This window comes from Siphateles boraxobius, unplaced genomic scaffold, assembly GCF_051911475.1.
Source record: "Siphateles boraxobius isolate OS27281-9 unplaced genomic scaffold, OSU_SipBor_1 6, whole genome shotgun sequence".
NCBI lineage: Eukaryota > Metazoa > Chordata > Actinopteri > Cypriniformes > Leuciscidae > Siphateles > Siphateles boraxobius.
In genome coordinates this window covers 28,255,241-28,277,821 of record NW_027509186.1, presented here as the reverse complement: position 1 = coordinate 28,277,821, position 22,581 = coordinate 28,255,241, and the positions used below count along the sequence as shown (strand labels likewise).

The following is a 22,581-nucleotide window of genomic DNA, read 5'->3' as shown; positions in this document are numbered from 1 at the left end:
TTTTCTGCTCGTCCGGCACTTTGCAACAACACAGCCATGTTTCGGCAGCGACTTTCAGCATGTTCCCTATAACAATTAACGTCTGACGTTTACATTTTAACATTTAGCTCGTTCGGATACCACATTTTAACTTTAGTTTGTCAATTTCGCGCTCTTTCCTACTTACTAAGTCTTTCTCTATATGATTTCACAGCTTCCACGTGTTTTCCCATGGTTTATTAGTGTAACAATGTGTTCAGTAGTACATACACAGTGCAATCCATGCTGTTGTTTATATCCGAGTCCCTCCATAATGGCCGGACCCGCGCATCCGGGTTAGCGCCCAGAATGTGACGTCGGTGAAACCGCTCTATTGGCTATTATTTACCGGCTCCAGGTCTGCTGCCTCCCCATATACAGGTTAAACTCGAAAAATTAGAATATCACGCAAAAGTTATAATTTTGATTATTATGACTACAGCTTATGAAACCCCCAAACTCAAAATCTCAAAAAGTTAGAATATTACATGAAATCAATAAAAAAAGGATTTTGAATACAGAAATGTCGGCCCTCTGAAAAGTATAATCATGCATAATGTATAGTTATATATACTAAATATATTAATTTCACCTTTTAATCTGAATTACTGAAATACGTAAAGTTTTGCATGATATTCTAATTTTTCGAGTTTCACCTGTATCTACCGGCTCCAAGTATGAAGCCTCCACAGAGAGAGAGAGAGAGAGAGAGAGAGAGAGAGAGAGAGAGAGAGAGAATCCGCTCGCCAAGCAATCCGGATACAGAGTCAGATATCATATCTGAAGAGGATTATATTTCTTAAAAGACCTCTGATTATTCACGAACAAATGGAACATTACACTTGTTCGTGAATTGGGCTACAGGTTGCGCTGTTGTAAGAGTATGCCATCTGGAGAACAGTTTATTGCTGCAATTATCTTGCCAAACTGTAAAAAAAGTATTGCTGCACTAAAACAATATCGCCCCGGCTTGGCTAGCATATTATCATGCATGCACTACATATATTCATGTTTATTTTATTTATTCGTCTGTAAATGCAGTTGGGTTCCGGGATTTTTCAGTAATTACGAGTTATTGGACGGATCTAACAGGGTTGCAACTGCAGTATGAAAGAAACAGTGCTAGCTGTACCGCTTTTCTGCAATGTGATGACATAAAAGAGAGTGTATATATGAACACTTCATTTTCAATCCTGTTTATCTTAGCATGACCCAAGAAAGGCAAATATATATCGCGTGATTACTTAAGTTTAACAACATCCTTTCAGTTTCGAATGCTCCATGCATATGTTGTATGACGGCATCTCAGTCCAGCCCAATCACGAGGCGCTATATAAGCATACTCCACTACACTCACTCACTGCTTTTCAGTCGAGATTATAGCCTACTACACCGTGGATGTCAGGAAGATGGATACAGTTATGCTACGTCACATCTGCAGAAAGTAGCCGGAGACACGGAGTTCAACATTTCACAAATGTTTTACTTTTCTTGGAGTTGTGGCAGATGAAAACACGCTTGTCTAATCTACATGATGATTACACGTAATTGTGCAATTCGTTCTATGGACGTGCTCAACTTTTCCCTCAATAAATGTTTGATGAGGTAGGTCGGTGAAGGTTGTCTAATTCAAAAAGGTCTACAAAAATGAACCATGGTTTTATTATAGTCAAAGTGTAGTAACCATGTTGTTGTTTTTTGGAGGATTGATTACCATTTGCCAGTGCTTGAAGTGGGAAAAGAAAGGTGCCGGTAACTCTCTTGCATTGGCAAATCATGACATTTGATATTTCTACAGTGAAAAACAAAACTTATAACAAAACTTATTGTTATTTATTAACAACATAAATGTATTAAAACAAGTCATGCGTGTGTACATGCGTGCGAAAACGGAACTCATACATACAAAAATACATTTAGATTACTACATTTTATTTAATTAAATGCATTTATGGTGAGATTATTATATTTTCATGTCAATCTGTGTTTTGACCACGAACCACGAGCTGTCACTTTAATTCACCGCGTGCAGCACAGCAAAAATAGACTTGGAACGATCTCTTCACTGCTGTATAGGCCTACGCACAGCACCAGGAGTGCATTGACGGACCGCATGCGCGTGCTGTGTGAAAGCTCGAACCTGTTAACATGGGTGCGGAAAAAATCCAGTAGCACCTCAATGCAGTACATGAGATCCACGGGGAGGAGTCGGATCAAGATCCAAGGGGTGGAGATGGGTAGGATTAGGGTTGGGTTTAGGGATTAGGGTTGGGTTTAGGGATTAGGGGTGTGTTTAGGGATCAGGGGGCGGAGTTGGCTAGGTTTAGGTGTATGTAAGGTGGGAGGAGTTGGATCTGGATCCGACTCCTCCCCGTGGATTTCATGTTCCGCAGTGAGAACCATCTCAAAAAATACGCAGTGCATACGCACTGCAAACGAAGTATATCAACGGGCGTGACACTTGCCCCTTTTCTGTCAGTGGTCGAGTACCGGCTACATGCGTGAAGTAGCGGTACGCAAGAAAAAGTGCAGGTACGCTTAAGAGTAAAATGTAGAAGTGCCGGTACTGCGTACCGGTGAGTACCGCCCCACTTCGAGCACTGTGAAAGTGAAAGTGAAAGTAACACGTGATGGCCAAGTATGGTAACCCATACTTGGAATTTGACCTCTGCATTTAACCCATCCAAGTAAGTGCACACACATTAGGAGCAGAGTAGTGAGTAGTGAACACACACACACTGCAAACGTGGATACACACACCCGGAGCAGCGGGCAGCCTTGAGTGGCGCCCGGGGAGCGATTGAGAGTTAGGTGCCTTGCTCAAGGACACATCAGTCATATTCCTGCCGGTACTGGACTCGAACCAGCAACCTTTGGGTCACCAGTCCAACTCTGTTACCATTAGGCCATGACTGCCCCTTTATTTGCACTTCGAGCACTGATAACCACAGTTTTCGTAAGGTCTGCTGACAAACTGTAGTTTAAAATTTTTTTATCTCTGTATTAAGTCAGTGTCAATTTTATTTGTCAAATGCATAGTTTGTTGAAATGAAATAGGTATATATATATAGGCTATTATATAAAAGAATAAATAGGAGAAAAGAATGAATAAGTGACAATTACAATTATTTTTTATTATTATTATTTATTATTATTATTATTTATTATTATTTACTTTTTAAGTAATAATCATGTTAATTCTATTAATCTGTATTTGTTTTTCTCTCTATTGTTTCTTTAGATTAGAGGCAGAATGTGTCTTCAGCCACATGGTTCATTGTGATTGTGTACCTAATAAGCCAAACCCCAGGGAGGTTGAAATGTAGGTAGCCACTCAGAATGCCCCATCTCTTTCTAGGCCTGATGACAAATCTGGTGCTAAGGGAGAGCTGGATATTTGATATGAGGAAAGAATTACTCCACTATTCCATGTGTTTCACATCATTATTTCTGTATCTGCTGATCATGTTGACAAGACAGATCAAGTGTGTATCAATATGCAGCAGAGAGAGTGTGGAGATGGTGGAAAAGATTGCAGTGGAGCTGAACAAAGTGGTACATAGTTAATTATCATTTTATTGAAATAATAATTATTGATAGAAATTCCTGTCCAGTCTGTTCTTACTCTGCTTCTTTTAAATGTTTGGTTTCTCTTATGACAGGAGAATGATTACATGCTGTACACACCAACTCTAGCTGTAGCAGATTATGAGGTATGTGATTTTACACACTATCATTAGTTGTCAGTATACTATTTGAATGTAGTATACTATTTGCTGCCAAAAAATCTTTTCTAGGTCTGAGGTTGTTGTGCATTTGCCTGAAGGGACATTTGAATCTTTGTCCTGTGATATAATTACTCATCAGATAACTGATCATTTACTTTAATTTTAATTGCTTTAGAATTGGAGTCAAGATATGGTGTTTTTGATAAAAAAAATATGCATAGGCTAAATGTATATTGAATCATTTTGCATACTGATGCAAGCAACAATGTTGAATTTCATGGTTCATAGATTTTTGTGAAGAACAGCTAGGACATTTTCATCCTTTGTTTATTTTTTGTTGACCTTTAGTTTATTCAATAATTAGCAGTAGAAAACAGTCTTGTAATCATTCGCTGATATATTTCAGTAAATGTTTTGAAGAGGTTGTGTAATATGTTTGTAATAAATACATACAGGTCAGTGCATTTCACGGTAAGGAAGCAAAGATGTCACTTTTATCACTTAGTGTTATGGCAAATTGTTACTGTTTATTCATGTTATCTGTGTGTGTCTGCAATGTTGCTACTAAAACTGTTTTTTTAATGCCTTATAAATCAAAACGGACTAAGTGCTTTTTGAAGTGCTATCAATGATGTATCTAATTTGTTTTAAATATTGGCCATTAGTTGCAAAGCCCCCTTCTTTAAGCGGCTTATAGGCAGCCACGGATACAGTAACTTAAAGCCTGGCAATATCTAATAAATAATCTGATGCTTTTTCAAAATTAAATTATGCTCATGCTTCTCACATAGACCTTGCAAAAAAATGTTGTTTTGCCCATTTAAATCTGTTTCGTTTTTGTAGTCTGAACATGCAGTCTTTAAGCATCACCGCTGCTACAGGGTATTAATTGTTGTCATCTCCTTTAGCAGAACTGCTCCAGGTCCACGCTTACGTGTTTTGCATTGGAACTGAATGTTTTGTTTGTTGAAATCCAGAGTGTGGACAAGTTGTCTCAGAAACTACTAAGGCTTCTCAATAATCTAAAATATAAGGTGAGTTCAAAATCTGCAAGTCATTTAGGATAATCCAATAATCTCATCCTCTATTATTAGAGACGTGGCTGTATGATTGTGTGGCTATTGTAATTGTTGGTGGCTTTGTAATCAAGATATTAGTTAATTAAAGATAATCTTCAATATTATAAAAGATGGTATGGTATTTACAGTAACACTTGTAATGACCGTATACATGCTGTATACAACCAGTTACTGCATTCATATAGCAGCAATTAGGGAGAGGGCAAAAATTCCCCACATATGCAAATACTGTATTAGATAGAAAGATATTTTCAAGTTACATCGACGTAAATCTGCAGGCCTAACCAGGTCCGAAAGCTCTTGCCTGATCACAACCCTTCTTTTTTACAGTGACATTCCTCTGACCTTTTCTATTTTATAATGTCTCTCAGCAATCTCTCTTTTTAGCCTTTCTTCAAATCTCTCACTTGCTTACTCTCTCCTCCCCCATCATGAGGGGTTTGGGTTTGGGCCAAATACCGAGCTCAGAGCCCTCTCCTCAGACAGCGCGCCAAATACACATACCGTTCCTTCTATCTGGCTTATTTGTAAGAGTGAACTCGTGAAAAATAAAACAAAAAAAGATACCAAGAAATATCAAACAAGACTATTCGTTCTACTATTTGTACTGGGCCTGCACCCAGACATAATAATGTGTGGCGCATTACACCTGTCCCACTGCTGAAATGGCAAGCATTTTTTCCACACAATAGTTCATGTAAGTTTGTACATTCTGGCCTGCTTACATGCTTGGGCAGCAGCGTAAATGACAGTGACATGACTGTGACATGACTGTGACATGACTGTGACATGACTGTGACATGGTAACCACTCGGAATTTGTCCTCTCCATTTAACCCATCCAAGTTAGGGCACATACATTAGAAACAGATGTGGCGTGAACAGACATCCTCAGGGGCAGGGGCAGAAGGATCAAAAAGGGCAAAAAAAAAGAAGAAGAAGAGTTCCTTGTTTTTTGTTGTTGTTTTTTTCCCTTTATTTCCTTGGCATTCTATGAAAAGATGTTGATACAATTAGAATGTATAACACATCAAATGAAAATAGGGAATTATTATGATATTATTAAATATTATTTACTTTACCAAACAAAACAGTGAGAATCAAGAAGGTAATTATGAGGGATTCATGTTCAGTTTTGTTGATGTTGTAAATTTTATGTATGTATTATATGCATATAGTGTTTAGCTATCATGAAATTAGTAACACTTTATAATAAGGTTTCATTAGTTAAATTTGTTAACATGAACTGATAATTAACTGCACCTCTACAGCATTTTATTAAACTTTGTTAATATTAATTTCAGTATTTACTAAAACATTTAAATCAAAAGTTGTATTTGTTAACATTAGTTAATGCACTGACTGTGAAATAACATGAACAAACAATTAACATGTATTATTAACTAGTATGAAAAAATTCAGTAACACATGTGTTGCTCATGGTTAGTTCATGTTAGTTAATACATGAATATAAACAAATTAACCTGATTGTAAAGTGTTACTATGAAATCAAATAGCCTATATAAATTCCTTACAATCTAGAGTTGGACATGGACTTGAGATTTCATTTCACTAGATGTATTTCCCCAAGCTAATAACACTTGCCTTGGAAAAAAACGAATGACATTGTCAGACTCAGAATGTGGCTGAAATCGAGTTATACTTTTATTTTAATTAAGCATAACTCGCATACTGCCGCAACTTTTACTGTACCATGGTAGGATAAATGTAACTTTTCCATATTAGCTAAACGTTACCTGCTGCTCGTATTGTTTGAAGACTCGCAGCTTACTGCTGCGTACATAGCGCTGCAAAGGAAACTCCGCCTAGTACGGAACGGATCCACTTTTGCGACACGACTGAAGCCCCGTTCACACCGCCAGCGACTTTGTCGCTTCTCGGCTCTGTACTGTGAAGTCGCTTGTGGGCGTTCGTAGTGCTGTCGCTCTAATGTTATTGGTAGACTGCACGTCTGGTCATATCTATACAAATTACCATCACAAGTGATATGTACAACTATTTAATTTTAATTTGACTAGGAATTAGGCTCAAAAGAAACAGTATTCTGTTGGGAGAGTGTTTTTATATTACTACAGCAGTGTTCAGTGGATTAAATAATTTACTAGATTAACGATCGATCAATCAACAAATTAAACTCACTCATACTGTCATAAATTACTAAGGTGTAATAGCGCCCTTTACCATATAACAGTGAAAACATGGATAGAAAATTCAGTCAATGGTGGGGAGAGAGTAAGGTAGATTTGAAGTAAGTACCTATCCACCTGTTTTCCGGGGGGCGCTACTGTAAAAAATAAAGTGGGTGCAACTTCCGGTCAGGCGGCGTAAGAAGCATACCAATGGTATTTTGTGTCATATTTAGCGAAGAGGCAAGGTGTTTTCTTTTTTTTTTCGGATCATTTTTTTACTATTTAAACTAAGTTGCAAACCTTAATGAGAGATGTCGTTACGCAGCTCATGGACAACATGTGCTAATTCAGTGGTCAATTTTATTATAGCCTATAATTATCCCATTATATAAACATCTCCATGTTTTCGGTGCTGATGCAGACGTGTTCATGTAACATGTAAGGGTGGCGCTGCCAATAAAACACCTAAAAGCTGTCACAAAGAACCGGCAAAAGTAATGATTATGAATATGTAAAATATAGCAATGATACATTTTAATTAGGCTATTTATTAATAAACAAGTGAACGCGCCGGAGAAAAATGCACATTTCATACGGATTACATAGTTTTCTTTCGTTTTGAATTGTTCCGTTTAAGACATTTCAAGCGTTCTGTACAGGGGCATCATGCAAGTCAAAATTGTGGGGGGGCACAATCTGAGACGTTGCAATTGTTTTCTGACGGGTGATATGGATCATGTTAGGAGGGGTCAGGGGGTTTCTCCCCCTGAAAATTTTTAAATTCTGGCTCCTAAACATACCATTTCAATGCAGTTTGGGAGGGACAGAAATACCTTAACGGAGCTAGCAGCAACCCTCCTCTGTCTGAGGAGTTCTAAGTCTAAGTTAAAGTATCTATTTTGTAAGTTTATGTAAAAGACAGGTTGATGAAAGAACTGTAAGCTCAAATTCAAAAGTTTTGAAGTCTACTTCATTAAAGCATGTTTACACACACACTTACTGTACACTTAGGCCTACTACACATGATTTTAAAAACAGTATCATTGCAGTTTTTATGTTATGATTTTAAAATGGTATGTGACCTAAGAACGATCTTACATTAAAGGTACATAAAGGTGCTGAGGTCTGACTTTGTGGTGCTCTAAAATTAAGTTATTTTAATATTAATATGTGATGAAGGACTTTGAAAGAAGTTTGACAGATTTCAGTGCTGAATAACACTACCCCTTTTATTTGAAAATGGTTAATATTTGACAGAAATGTAAAAAAGTAATCAAATAAAATGTAATATGTAACATTACTTTAGTAAAATCATTGAAATACTATAGTTAAACTGCTCATTATTATATTTTAAATAAGGAACTTGTAAAGAGTAATTTATGAGCTAACAGAAAAGCTAGTAACTTGTACATTTAACCTACTATGGCTTATTGGCTTTGTATGGCAGGCAGTAACGTTAGCCAACTAGTTTACGGTTAGACTAGGCTAGCTATCGATAACGTTACACTGACACAACTTCAGTTAATGCTCTGAATTCGCAGCTAATATCAAATCCATAACTTTTTGATCAAGTTAAAATTTCCAGGTTAACCACAAATAATCCCACTACCTTTTAATATCATCCGATAACTAATTCAATGCCGATTTGTTGCTTTGCCCACTTACCACTTCAAGACCATCTGTAAAACATTGCCAGCTCAACGTACGAGACTAGTGAGTTGCTTGAACACACAGCAAAGATTCTAGACGATACGCGCTTAGCGCTCTAGATTTGATATACACAGACACCATATTAGGAAAAAGGGACGGACTGATGCTGACCGATTTATTACTCATCCAGAAGAATACATTTGAGTCGTTATAGGCTCTGGTATTATGGAGCATGATAGGAATAAAGTTGTGACAAAAAAATTACCAGGGTGGAAAAATCTGAGGGGGCACTTTGAATGGTCATGACGCCACTGGTTCTGTAGATTATATATATATATATATATATATATATATATATATATATATATATATATATATATATATATATATATATATGTTACGATCTTTAAAAGGCCTAGGGAATGTCGTACCATTAAAATATTAATATGCTGCTAGATGTGAAGTAGACTGGAAGAACATGTCAGACAAACTTTGAAAGAGAAAAATTACTGGGTTTTATTACACAAAAAAAAGCCGAAGCCACTAGTTCCATTAACAGGACAATGTATGCGCTATGTACAATGCAATAATAAAAAAAAAGATTGGGAGACAAACAAAGAGTGGCGCCAAAGGAAAGAACATAATAAAACAAAAACAATCCTTAAGCTAACCCTAACCCTACTCAAAACAAAAGGTGAAAAAGAAACCGCAATCTTCACGCACGCGGCGCTGACTAACCTAACTAAATAACAAAACTACAAGGGTTGGCGCTCACCACTAACCTAGTGTGTATAACAGAGACAGACCTACGGGCAGTGTATACCGCGGCATACTGACCTACCGTTCGTCCTCCCAGATTATCGTAATGCCTCTATGATATGGAATAAACACACCAATACATCGCACATCACTCAGTTCGCTACACAGAGCTCAACATCGCACTTCACTCAGTTCGCTACACAGAGCTCAACACGCCACAGAAGAGAGAGAGTGAACGAGCCACAGGAGAGAGAGAGAGAGAATGAATGAACGCGCCACTCTCTTAAAACCAGCTGAACGGCCTTTGATTGGTTCTGGAACGTCGCCTCAATGATGACTAACGTCCGGCTCAGCCAATCACAGCAATCCTGCGAGCAGAGATAGTGAACTAGGGACGAAAGAGAAACACAATGAACATAAGGGCCAACACGTGAAACAGATCAGTGAAACAAAACACGTGGAACGTAACATATATATTTCTCAGGTCTGTAAGGCAAGTAGACTATGCTGAGTTTCGGTTCATTTATGAGACGAGCTGCAGTTCAGGCGCCGGCGCCTCCGTGTGGTGATATTATTGTCTGCTATATTTACTTATTATTTATTAAATCCAGGTAATTTGTGGATGAAACATTGATTAAAATGAAGATACAATTAATACAAAACAAAATTAACTTTAAAGAAAGGCTTAGTGCTTTCTGTTTGAGGTCTGTAAAAGTTTTAAAGCAGTCTTTTAGTAAGCTAACGCTTTCAGGAAACTCTCACGTCCGTAACATTGTTTTTTAGTCATAAATGCGAAAATGAATATTTTATTTTCTGTGGAGAGCCAACCCTTCTTCATCCAGTGGGTAGTATTACTTTAGGTTGCACAGTGTAATTCACACATTTTACATTTACATTTATTCATTTAGCTGACGCTTTTATCCAAAGCGACTTACAATTGCTATATATGTCAGAGGTCGCACGCCTCTGGAGCAACTAGGGGTTGAGTGTCTTGCTCAGGGACACATTGGTGTCTGACAGTGGATTCGAACCCGGGTCTCTCACACCAAAGGCATGCGTCTTATCCACTGCGCCATCACCACCCACTAATTCTGTCACATTTCAATAAAATGCATGTGTTATATTTTTCTAATGTCTGGACTTCTTTATTAATGGAGTATGATACATAAACAGAAGTTTTAATATATTAAATGCATTTTTTGTGGTATTGTATTGTATAATGTTAACTTCAAGATATGCTATAGCCCAGTGTTTCTCAACCCTGCTCCTCAAGGACCCCCAACACTGCACGTTTTCTTTGTCTCCCTAATCAAACACGCCTGATTCAACTCATCAGCTCATTATCACAAATATCCGCATGTGATAATGAGCTGATGAGTTGAATCAGGTGTGTTTGATTAGGGAGACGAAGAAAACGTGCAGTGTTGGGGGTCCATCAGGAGCAGGGTTGAGAAACACTGCTATAGCCTATTGGATCTGGACGGGAAGGATAACTCTGGGAGTTGAAATTCTCCCTTCACACACCGTGACACAGGTTCGTGGATCGATTTCGGTTTTATATCGCGTATGTTACAGCATATTTAACATGAATCTTTTTTTTATTATTATTTAGGAACAAACGAAGGTCTCTGTTTAAGAAACGCCGGCTCGCAGCAGCAGGTTCCAGAGCACCGCAGCGCATCTTCAAGTTTAGCCTAACCGAACGTCCAGTTTAACTGCCACAAGTTGATCTTCTAGTAATAAAGAATTCATCGTGGAAAAACACGCTGTATTTTTATTGCATTTTTAATTTATAAAAAGTTAAATAATACATTTTATATAAATATTAGTTTAGCCTATAACGTTAAGGTGATGATACACAGGGCAACTTTTTGAGCAATGTTGCTGGGCAATCTTGCCGAGCGATTGTTGCTTGGGCACTTTCCTATTGAAAATGGGCAATACATTTCTATCTGGATAATTTAGATCGGTTGTGGGCCCTTAGATCTGGTTGCCCGTTGACGGCAACATTGCCCGTACATTGCTCAAAAAGTTGCCCTGTGTATCATCACCTTTCTGTCGATCGTTAATTCTCCCGACGATCGACTAAGAAAATGTAATCGAATGCCCATCCCTAGTAGCCTAAGTTACTTCTATTTCACCCTTTTTTAATTTCGTTGAGGTTATGTTCCCACATCGTTAGCAAGTTTGGATCGCTAACGTTACATCTTGAATGACTGTCAACTGTTGAATGAATGAACGAGTGTACCGTCGGGTCTCGCTTGTTTACTTTGAACCGGAAGACGTGCCCACTTTTGACGCAAGGCCTCATGGGACGTAGGAAACTTGTGGATACACTACCAGTGGACTAGCCAACAAAAAAATCCAGATACAGATTATGAACATATCTGTTTCTTTATAAATCAATATTTTGATTTAAGACTATGTCAAATAGGTATTTAATGGGTTACTCGAACAAAAGAGTAAACACAACTACAAGCCATGTATACATAGAATACTTAATTATACCTTTAAAGGTGCTCAAAGCAATGTCACGCGTTTTTTAGGCCAAAACATTTTTTGTCACATACAACAAAAATCTCCTCACTATCCGCTAGCTGCCTGTCCCCTGAACACACTGTAAAAATCGCGGCCTCTGCAGACACCCCAGGCTCCACAAACGGCAACAAAAACAAACTGGGCTTACCCGCACCACGAAACATAACAAACTGTTCCAGCCAATAACCGATAAGAAGGGTTTGGGGGTGCGGTTTGGGGGATTAGTGCGCGGATGAGGAGGAGGGAGGGTCTAGCTAGCCTATAGTTTGACAATACTTTAAACGTCAACAAGAAGTGATGTCACCCGACATCGCTTAGAGCACCTTTAAGTATATCTCGATCAAAAGGTTTGAGTATAGGCCAAATATACTTACACTTTTCTATCAATATTAGTCAAGTATACTTAAGTGCAATTTTTAACATATTTCTGAGAAGTAAATAAAGTATATTTCTGAGAAGAACATGAAAATAAGACTGAAAGGATACTTTCTTATTTTTAGTTTAAAATAACTATACTAATTGCACACTTGAATAAACTTTTTTTTTCCATAAGGGTTACCAGTTGTCACTTGTGATTGTCGTTTGAACCTTTCTGTGTCCGCCATCAAATTGGTAAGTTTAATTATATCAAGTGCTGTGAGAAAAGGCTATAAATCTCCACCTCCAACATCTTCACGCAATATAGCCTTCTAGCCGAGACACCTTCTTTATGTGTCACAGACATGCTCGAATTTCCTGCGAAAATCCACCAGTACCACTGGAATTAAAAACATTATTACAAGCTTACTGTTTAGAATCAGGCTAAGACAAGCAAATAGTTTTGAACACTGGCTGGTTATGTACTTGCTCAAAAACAATTTTTGATAATTTTTAACCCAAAAAAGTTACGGAATGCAGCTTTAAATAAACTATACGCTGACTAAATAAAAACAAATACAATGAATGGCGATCACTCTCTAACTAACTAAATAAGAACAATGCTATCTACCTGTGATGTATCTATTTAAAATAATGCACATGAGACGGAATGTCTGTCTTTTGACTACAACTTTAATCTGTATTTTTAATCTGCGCAAAAACACGACCCGAACATTTCCCAACATTCCCAGCACTATAGCTACGGAATCTCTACTGTCTCAAATGCAAAACTTGCAAGCATACAATACATCACACTACCGTTGTCTTTGAAGATGTATTTTAGAGGCCAACAATCAGTAGAACACCAAATCAGGAAACACAAACGAAAATCAAATCTAAACGCTCCATCATTAGGCTACTGCATACAATACACCGCGTTCGAATTAGATCAACCACGTTTAACCCAGTGATCGGTCACACACACACAATGCATTTAACATGAGTTTTTAGTGATCTAGCGCTAAAACAGTGCATTCTCTCAGAACAGTGCAATAATATATCAGCAACAACAAGAGCAAAACCCGAAGGAGTGTTAATCTCAAAACCACCGCATAAACATAAACATTAACATGATCATGGTTCCCTTTCGAAAGCGGTAACTCTACATTGCATAGCAACGCTTTGGGAACTAATTCTTTCTCCAGATTTGTTAAAATCTTATGGGCTAACGCCAGCTTGGAACTGCTGGCCAATTGTCGCGAAGTATGCAAATACTGACAGGCTCGCGGGCAGTATAAAACGCACTGACGCGACAATTGCGTCATAATCTCTCTTTTCACACTGCCAACGTTGAAGTTGCACCTGAGGAGAACTAGCATATTTTTCTCTTAGCATTTGATGGCTTCTACGTGCCAGATTCGTGTGGGCCCCATTGACCCACCCGACGAACATGAGTTCTGTGTTGCCTGCCTGGGCCTCGCCCACGCCGAGGTGGCGTTCACAGACTCCACCTGTGCCCACTGTGCCGAGCTGCCGGTGCGCGCCCTAAGAACCAAGAGGGATATGATTTGCGCTATAACGGGGATGAGGCCCACTGCTGCCAGTGAGCTGCTGGTGGGCCCTCCCCCGCCTGGAGGCGTTGATGACATCGAGGCCTGGAGCCGCCGTCATCCATCGTAACCGCAGTTACCTGTCCCCTTTGCGGACACAAGCTTTCACCGTCAGGGTCCTTGGCAAAGCTGTCAAGGAGCTGGACTTGACGTGGAATACTCCTGACGAGCCAATTAAGAGTAAGCTGGACTAATGGCAACCCCAATCGGGCCGCTGCCAGGCTGCTTCCAGGAGGAGGACGCCATTCTTTCCGGACCTGCACGAGCATGTGGTGAAGTCGTGGTCTGCACCCTAACGACGCGCACCCACTCTGCCACGCAGGCTATGTTTGCCCACGTGGACGGGGCGAAAGCTCACGGCTACGTGCGCATACCCCCCATCGAGGAGACCGTCACCAAGCAGCTGTGCCCATCCTCTTCTTCCCTGAGCATGGACCTCAGCCTGCCGTCCAAGGCGTGGAGATTCATGGCCCACCAGGCTGACAAGGCCTACGCATCTGCAGGCGAAGCAGACTTCATGGCCATAATGCAGGTGTTCCAGGCCAAACTTCTGCAGTCCCTGGATGGCGGCGGCGCTGACGTTGTCAAGGATATTCGGGCGGTGACGGGCCTCACGCTTATGGCGATCCATCCAGGCCATTGGCCGTTCCATGGGGTTTATGATCATCCTAAACAGGCATCTGTGGTTAAGCCTAGCTGACCTCAAGGACGCGGACTGCAAGACGCTCCTTAACGCTCCAGTCACTCCCTCCGGCCTCTTTGGTGACAACGTGGAGTCAGTCACGGAGCGTTTCTCCAAGACACAGAAGGGCACAAATGCGATGAGCCACGTGATGCCCTGTCGGTCGCTCCAGCCCTCGTCGAGATCTCCCTCTTCCTCCGCGCCTTGCTAGACAGGCTAGACCAGTGGTTCTCAAACCTGTCCTGGGGACCCCTCACCACTGCACATTTTGTATGTCTCTCCTTATCAGACACACCTGATTCAAGTCTTGCAGTCTGTACTAATGAGCTGATAAGTTGAATCAGGTGTGTTAGGTGAGGGAGACATGCAAAATGTGCAGTGGCAAGGGGTCCCTAGGACAGGTTTGAGAACCACTGGGCTAGACAGCCCGCCGCCACGCCCCGAGCAGGATGTTTGCCGCAAGCTGTGGACTGGGCCTGGGAAGAAGCGTCAGGTTCAGAGGAGAAGCCCGCGCCGCGAGGGAGCCAGCACGCCATCCTCGGCTACCAAGCCTTTGTCCTAACGGGTCAGTCAAGAGGAGTAGAGAGTCCGCTGCAGGCCCCGCCCCCAAACGCTGTGTTCTGCATCGTGTCCCCTGTGTTCTGGCAGGTGACAAATGCAATGTTTGTGTAAATGCTGTGTCTGTTTGTGTGAGTTCCACAATAAAAACGCCTATCCCTTCAAGTTCACAAAAAGAGCTTTTTCCTCCTCTTACACCCAACACCCAGTTGCAGCTCATAACTATAATGGCCTCTTGAGGAGGCGAGAGTGCAAATATTATCCCGCCATGAGCCGTTTCCCTGCCAGTGCTCAAATCAATGGCAACGGCAGCTGTAGAAATAACGCGACCGCTGTGTCATTTCCTAGACGCGTGGAGGGCTATTCCGGGTGTTTCACCATGGCTACTGGGAATAATTCAACACGGATATTGTCTTCAATTCAGACCACCCCGCTTCAATGGCGTGGTCCCGTCACTGACATTGCCCCAAAACGCCCCGTTCTGAGACAGGAAGTTCTCAGTCTGCTCGAAAAAGGAGCGATAGAGCGTGTCACTCCGAGCAAGCAGTAGAGTTTTTACAGCCGCTATTTCGTAATGCCAAAGAAGGATGGAGGACTCCGTCCGATTCTGGACACGAGACCCATCAACCGAGCACTTCACAAGCGCACGTTCAAGATGACAACACTGAAACAGATCAGGACGCAGATCCGTCCCCGAGACTGGTTCGCTTCAGTGGATTTAAAGGACGCGTACATCCATATTCAAATAGCCATGCACCACAAGCGCTTCCTGAGATTTGCTTTCGAAGGCACGGCATACCAGTATTCAGTGCTTGCATTCGGGCTAGCACCCCGCACCTTTTCCAAGTGCGTGGACGCAGCGCTTTCTCTCCTCAGGATGAGCAGATTGCACATTTTGAATTATCTGGACGATTGGCTGATTTTAGCTCACTCAAGGGATGTGCTAATCAGTCACGTGGAAATGCTGCTTCGCCATTTGGATGCGCTGGGACTGCGTGTGAATGTGCAGAAGAGCGTGTTTATTCCGAGTCAGACTATAACATATATTGGCATGTGTTTCGACTCGGTGGCAATGCAAGCCCACCTCTCTCAAGAGCGCGTAGAGACCATTTCATTGCCGTTTCAGACTGGGCAGGTCTGTTTCACTGAGGGAATTTCAGAGGCTTATGGGACTGAAGGCGGCTGAAGACTTTGGCTGAAAACACGAGTCTCGCCGAAGGCGTGGTCTTGAGGTCACATGCGCATCCTGGTCACTCACAGTTGCATCAGCGCTCTGAGGCCATGCCGTAACCCGGATATGTTCAACCCAGGAGTGCCTTTGGGAATGGTGACTCAACGCACCCTGGTGTCGACGGATGCGTCAACCTCAGGCTGGGGAGGAGTATGCTTGGGCGTGCCTGCCTCAGGTCTGTGGTCGGAATCAAAGAGAGAGTGGCACATAAACCGTCTGGAATTAAAGAGGGTGTCCTTAGGCCTTGAAGCATTTCGATCGAGGTTGGAGCAGCAGCATGTACTGATTCAAACCGACAACATGTCTGTGGTTTCGTACATAAATCACCAGGGTGGTGTTTGCTCCAGAGCTCTTTTCAAACAGGCAGCGAGTCTCCTGTTGTGGGCGTATCGATATTTTCTCTCCCATCAGAGCAGCGTATATCCCCATTCTCATAAACTGCAGAGAGGACATGCTTTCAAAGAACAGGATTCCTCAAGGAGAGTGGAGGCTTCACCCCGGATCGGTTTGAATGATTTGGGACTGATTCAGGAGGGCGGACGTGGACGTGGCGCACTGTCAGATGTTCTTCTTGCTATCTCACTCCCCGTCGCATTGGCCAAAAGCCAGGCTCTACGTGTTCCCTCCTCGTGGCCCCAAACTGGACGAACCAGCCCTGGTTTGATGATCTGAGAGAGATAAAGGTGGTTCACCCATGGAAAATCCCCCTCAGGAAGGACCTGCTGTCTCAGGCGAAAGGCACGATATGGTACCCCAGCCCCGAGCTGTGGAACCTTCATGTGTGGCCGCTGCAGGGACCTTAAATGAGCGAGACACTCTGCCTTCCCGAGAGCTGGGCACACTCGCGGAGGTGCGCGCACCTTCTACTAGGCGACTTTACGATCTAAAATACGGAGTTTTCGCAAAATGGCGCCAGGGCATCGATATCGAACCGGTGATCTGTTCCGTGTCGGATGTTTTGGGCTTCCTACAGCACAGACTGAATAGCGGGAGTTTGCCATCTACGCTGAAGGTGTATGTGGCCGCTATAGCTTCATTTCGTTCCCCAGATTTCTCAGGGAGCGAGGAGATTGTGTCCTTCGCGGCCGCCCTCTGTGCCGCTGTGGGATCTAGCTCTAGTTTTGAGGGCTCTCTCTACTGCCGTTCGAGCCCCTAGCTTTGATTGAGGTTAAGGAGCTCTCCCTGAAAACTGCTTTACTCCATGCTCTCGCCTCTGCGAAGCGCAAATGGACACTTATACGCATTCTCTGTGAACAATGATAGTATCTGTTTCGGACCCTGCGACAGCAGCGTCACTCTCCCCGCCCGAGACAGGGCTACATGCCGAAGGCACTCTCTACACCGCTCAAAGCACCGGTTGTTTCCCTGCCCGCTTTATCTGCTGAGCCGTCATCCTCGTGATAGGGTCGGAGCTGATGTCTCATAATCCCCGGCTATTGGCTGACTGTCTGTCTCTTCCGTGGATGGTGTAGCTTGACCCCGTTTCTCAGGGCTTATCTTCACTACTCTCACGGCGGGATTTAAACATTTCCCGCGTTGCTACGCAATGTAGAGTTACCGCTCTGAAAAGGGAACGTCTCCGGTTATTATCGTAAACTCGGTTCCCTGAGAGGCGGGAACGAGACATTGCGTTAGCCGGCATGTTCGCTGTTTGATCAGCTGTGCAAGTGTTCAGTTGTCATTCTGACACAATTGTCGCATCCGTGCACTTTATACTGCCCGCGAGCCTGTCAGTATTTGCATACTTCATGACAATTGGCCAGCTGTTCCAAGCTGGCGTTAGCCCATAAGATTTCATTTATTATTTCGGCGGAACAGAGACGGATCTACGAATACGAGAAAGAAAAGGAAGAAAGTAAAGCAATGCAAAAAGTAAAGGCGAAAGAAAAGGGACCTTACAGGAACAAGCTCACACCAAGCGCAAAACATTGGTATTTGGAAAAGCAGCATCAAGATATTTGTTCTTTTGCATTAATAACAGTAGTATTATTTTATTATTATTACTTATGTTGTCCATGAAACTTATGTTGTCCAAAAATAAATAAATATATATATTCAGTTCTCAATAAATATTTTTTAAGCCATATCAAGTTGTTTCAAGTATTTATTTCAAAGAAATAAAAAAGTAATGAACAAGGCACTCAAACAACACTTTTGCACATGTTCGTTAAAGCACAGCAAACAGTGACAATCTTATTAAAGGCATCAGCCAACCAAGCAATCCGGCATCTCCTCGTCAGGCCAGAGACTTGCTCTTGATGCTGTGTCCATTTCGGTAACCTAAAAAACTGTCTCAATTGTTCCTATGTTTTCCATATGTATCGTGTGATGTACTGGAGCAGTTTTTAACGCAGCAGTGACTTCCAGGCATGGTAAAACAGTGCGGAATTGCGAGAACCTCCTCTACTACCGAGTTAACAACACACGTAAACAATCATGTTTTGCCGACGGGATCCTGCCAACATGGCGAAGAGGGGAGGGGCTCTGTACCATGACGACAACTCCTCACTCTCAATAGTAACTTACGCTCCACGGCTAACCTGGTCGGGAGCAGGTTATATTTCAGGTAAGAGGTTGCAAACCGAACTTGGACCAATCAGCTGTGAGCAAAGGATAAAGTCACTCCACCTGTTTCTACTCCAAATTAAAGGTCACTACATAGCAAATGATTTTTAAAGACAAAATCGTCTGGCTTTTACTAATGCTTACTAATTACATATTATTTATGTAATTAGTATACCCTTAATCGATCACACATATACAATTTTAGTTTATCAATTGTTATTACGCACAGTTTAAATGAATAAATATATAAAGATAATATTATTACGCTTTAGAATCAATAGATAAAGCTATAAAATGACTACGTGTGAGCTTAAAAGTTCAATTCTTTCAATACCTTTATCAACTGTATAAACTAACTTAACAACTTTTACTTGCACTGAAGACTTTTTCTTCTAGTTGTCCTCTTTCATAGACCGCTATTTTCTTTTTGCTGTGTAAATGTGTTAAAATTCGTAATATTTTTTTATATTCTTAATATTCTGCAGAAGAGAGAAGTGAATCGTGCTGCTTCTCTTGTGAGAAATGAATCGCAGTTTCACTCTTTCTCAGCATGTGATTGGCTGTTCGCTACTGATGTCACACCTAAACTCCAAAATTCAGGATCAATGCCTGAGTTGGCAGAAAAAAGTTGATGATCAGCATCATGGTACACTACCAACAAAGCCTGGTTGGATTGATTTGGTTTTGTCAACTCGAAATTTATCCTGTAACTGAGTTTATTCAACTACCATCATGGTACATGCCCTAGGCCTAGGTCAATGGGTCTTTTAAAACGACGGTACGTCAGCGGATTGGTGGAACGTCAGTTCTGATGCGTGACGTCGTGTTGTCACGTATCTGATGGACAGCCAATGATCACAACCTAAGAATAACAAATAGAAACAAAAGCACAAAAGAAAAAGAGGAACAAACACACGTGGGACGTAATACTCTCTAACCATTAGGCCACGACTGTCCTAAATGTATTACTGCTCACGTTTTATATTTGTTTTTACTGTGGGTTGAGCTGAAATTATTTCCTGTGATAATCTACACCATACATGTGACAAATACGATCCATACATTTAAGCTGTAAATCACTCATAATAGATACAAGGATAGTAAACTTTGTAAACGAACTTTGATGTTGATTCCAGAAAGCATAGCCAGAAAGTTTGAAGTAGACTGTAAAAAAAGTATATATTTATTTTTCGAAGTTGTAAATAAAACAGTATTTGTTAATATACTGTTTCAGTATTTCTATTTCAAAATTTCATGTTTTATTCAATACTTATCATTTCATTGTAATTATTGGTGAAATTTACCAGCAATTTCTGATTATACATTTTTAAAAATAAAACCTACACCAATTTTTTTCAGTGCAGTTTTAAAAGCTTGAAATTTGAAGCAGTTTTAAGTAGCTTTAAATGCTCAAAGTTTGACGTTTTTTAAGCCATGCAGTCTTTTAGACAGATAGACTGCTATGTGGTTGTTTGTATTTTGGGTGCTTGCTATAAAAGGTGTTCTGGATGGTTGCTAGGGTGTTGCTATGCAGATGTTCTGGGACGTTGCTTAATTGTAATTTAAAAATTGAGTAAAACTATCTGGAAATGTTTTCATGAGATTCACACAAATTAATTTCTGATTATGTGAATTAGAATTACATTGTCTCTGGACATGTTAAGTTGTCTGCAAGACACTTCCTCTGCTGTGCCCTAACCTCATAATACCCTATTAAGTTTCAGGACAAGATGAAGTCATGCCCAGACTGTGAGCTCTACCAAGAACAAAAAGCAGAGACTTTTTTGGAAGAATTACAAAACTTTTTACAAATGATGAATGCTGGAAAACGTTGCGCTCCGAGGAATGTTAAGAGACATTTAGAGAACTTGATGGAAAAAACATGAAGAACATGATCTGAAGGAGCAGCTCTGTGGATCCCTGAAGCTGTTCTGGAGAAGTTTCTGAGTGGTGAAACAGAAACCATATACTAAGCTACAAACCTGCAGTACACATCCATCTGTATCCGAAACGTGCAAAGATTTATTATCTTAAATATATGACTTTTATGGAATATTTACTACAATGTCTGCTTTAACAACAAACTACCTCTAAATCCATGACAACTTTTTTGTTATTTATTTACTCAACTATAAATGATTGCTGAGTTGCTAATTATGCAATTGGCTGGTATAATACGTTTAATACATCTTAATATAAGATTTAATTAGGAAAGGCATGAGTATGGGCCATAAAATGTGGTAAGACGAGTGGTCATTGAACAAATGTCGACATTTTGTTGCATGCTATGTTGCCAATGAATAGCCAGTAATACATTGTTACACATTGGCTACATAGCCAATTATTGGCTTATTGATGGCTTTGCATTATTGGCAAATAAAGTTCTTGGGGCGGTTTCCCAGACAGAGATTAAGCCTAGTCCTGGACTAAAATGGCCTTTTAAACCAGATTAACAGAAATCTGCTTTCTCTGTCATGGTTTTAAATAGTCCAAGACTTGGTCTAGTCCAGAGTTTAATAAGTTAATTTACTGTAGGACGACTAGAGCTACTCCAGGACTAAACATGAGGTCCCATGTTGTCAAAAATGAAATTTCCTGGCTTTTTTTATGATAACAGAGGTCTAGGGGCTATGTAACTACCATATAAATTTAAAAACAATTAATCCACAGATAAATGCACACAGCCTACATAAAGTAGCTGTGCCTTTTCACAAGCCGTTGTGACTTCCGTAAAAATGTGATGTCAGAACTACTCAGTCACCACCCCAAGCACTGCCCCTCCCTCCTTTTGCCCTGCCCCAGACAACATCGATGCTGAGCAACAACAACAGGAAACATGTCGAGAAAATGCTGTTCAGTCGATTGATGTAGAGACCTGCACTCCCGCAGGACCCAACGCAACAGAATGTGCCGCGGGACTAGATGTGATCAGTGCCATAGAGATTTGACACTGGCACTGGATTTGATGGCCGGCAGCCAATCACAGACTTATGTGTGATTTCTTGAACGTAATGGCCAATGAGTTGAGATATAAGATAGGATTAGATAGAATCCACTCACTGCTCAAAACTGAGTTTTTGTTCAGTGCTGAATTCTGTAGGCTGGCAAATCCTCTGATTATAACAAACAAAGTGTTGACATTATGAAAGATTTGTGCAGTCAGCTTCATTGATAATAACGGTGAACTGAGATGTCAATATCTTTTTAGGAATTATTAATTGAGCACACTTTGCGCTATTTCTGTCATGCCAAACCATGCACGTAGTAGCCTGTGCTTGCTTTTATGTTAAATTAACGTTTATGCTTTAATAACAAATACTTTATCACCATCATTACTAGGGGTGGGAAGATACAGGTACCTCACGATTCAATTCTGTGGCGATATGTGGTCTACGATATGATAATATCACGATTCGCAATATCTACGATATTCAATATATTGGAAGAAATTTCATCAACGATATATCACGATATATGTGACTGTAAAGAAAAAGAAGGAATAAGGAAATAAGCAAATTTCATGCATTTATTAATGCCAACATTTCCAACATTGTGCAAATAAATATGCATTTGCATAATAACTCACTGCCTCCTGGTCTTAAATGTAAACACTGTACATCTAGACATTATACGGAAACGTCAGTAGTAAGTTACTGT

At 40.8% G+C, this 22,581-nt stretch overlaps 1 protein-coding gene across 6 annotated transcripts; it reads left to right on the top strand.

The window, feature by feature from the left end:
• Window positions 1–1,335: 1,335 nt before the first annotated feature.
• il15l (interleukin 15, like) lies at window positions 1,336–22,505 on the top strand. Of its 6 annotated transcripts, none has more exons than XM_077208614.1 (6): window positions 1,336–1,623; window positions 3,260–3,340; window positions 3,495–3,573; window positions 3,681–3,731; window positions 4,658–4,780; window positions 20,643–22,505. In XM_077208614.1, exons 1-6 carry the CDS (start codon window positions 1,550–1,552, stop codon window positions 20,808–20,810), a joined length of 576 nt encoding a protein of 191 aa, XP_077064729.1. In that variant the 5' UTR covers window positions 1,336–1,549; the 3' UTR covers window positions 20,811–22,505. The 6 variants fall into 6 exon arrangements, with proteins under 6 accessions (XP_077064729.1, XP_077064733.1, XP_077064732.1 ...); XM_077208618.1 differs by having other exon boundaries at window positions 1,378–1,623; window positions 3,499–3,573; XM_077208613.1 differs by having other exon boundaries at window positions 1,426–1,623; window positions 4,655–4,780.
• Window positions 22,506–22,581: the final 76 nt, after the last annotated feature.

Coding starts and splice junctions, on each gene's coding strand:
- il15l (XM_077208613.1), top strand. CDS start 1,550: ATGATGATTACACGTAATTGTGCAATTCGTTCTATGGACGTGCTCAAC. Junction 1,624..3,259: donor CTCAATAAATGTTTGATGAG/GTAGGTCGGTGA, acceptor TTGTTTCTTTAG/ATTAGAGGCAGAATGTGTCT. Junction 3,732..4,654: donor TAGCTGTAGCAGATTATGAG/GTATGTGATTTT, acceptor CATCTCCTTTAG/CAGAACTGCTCCAGGTCCAC.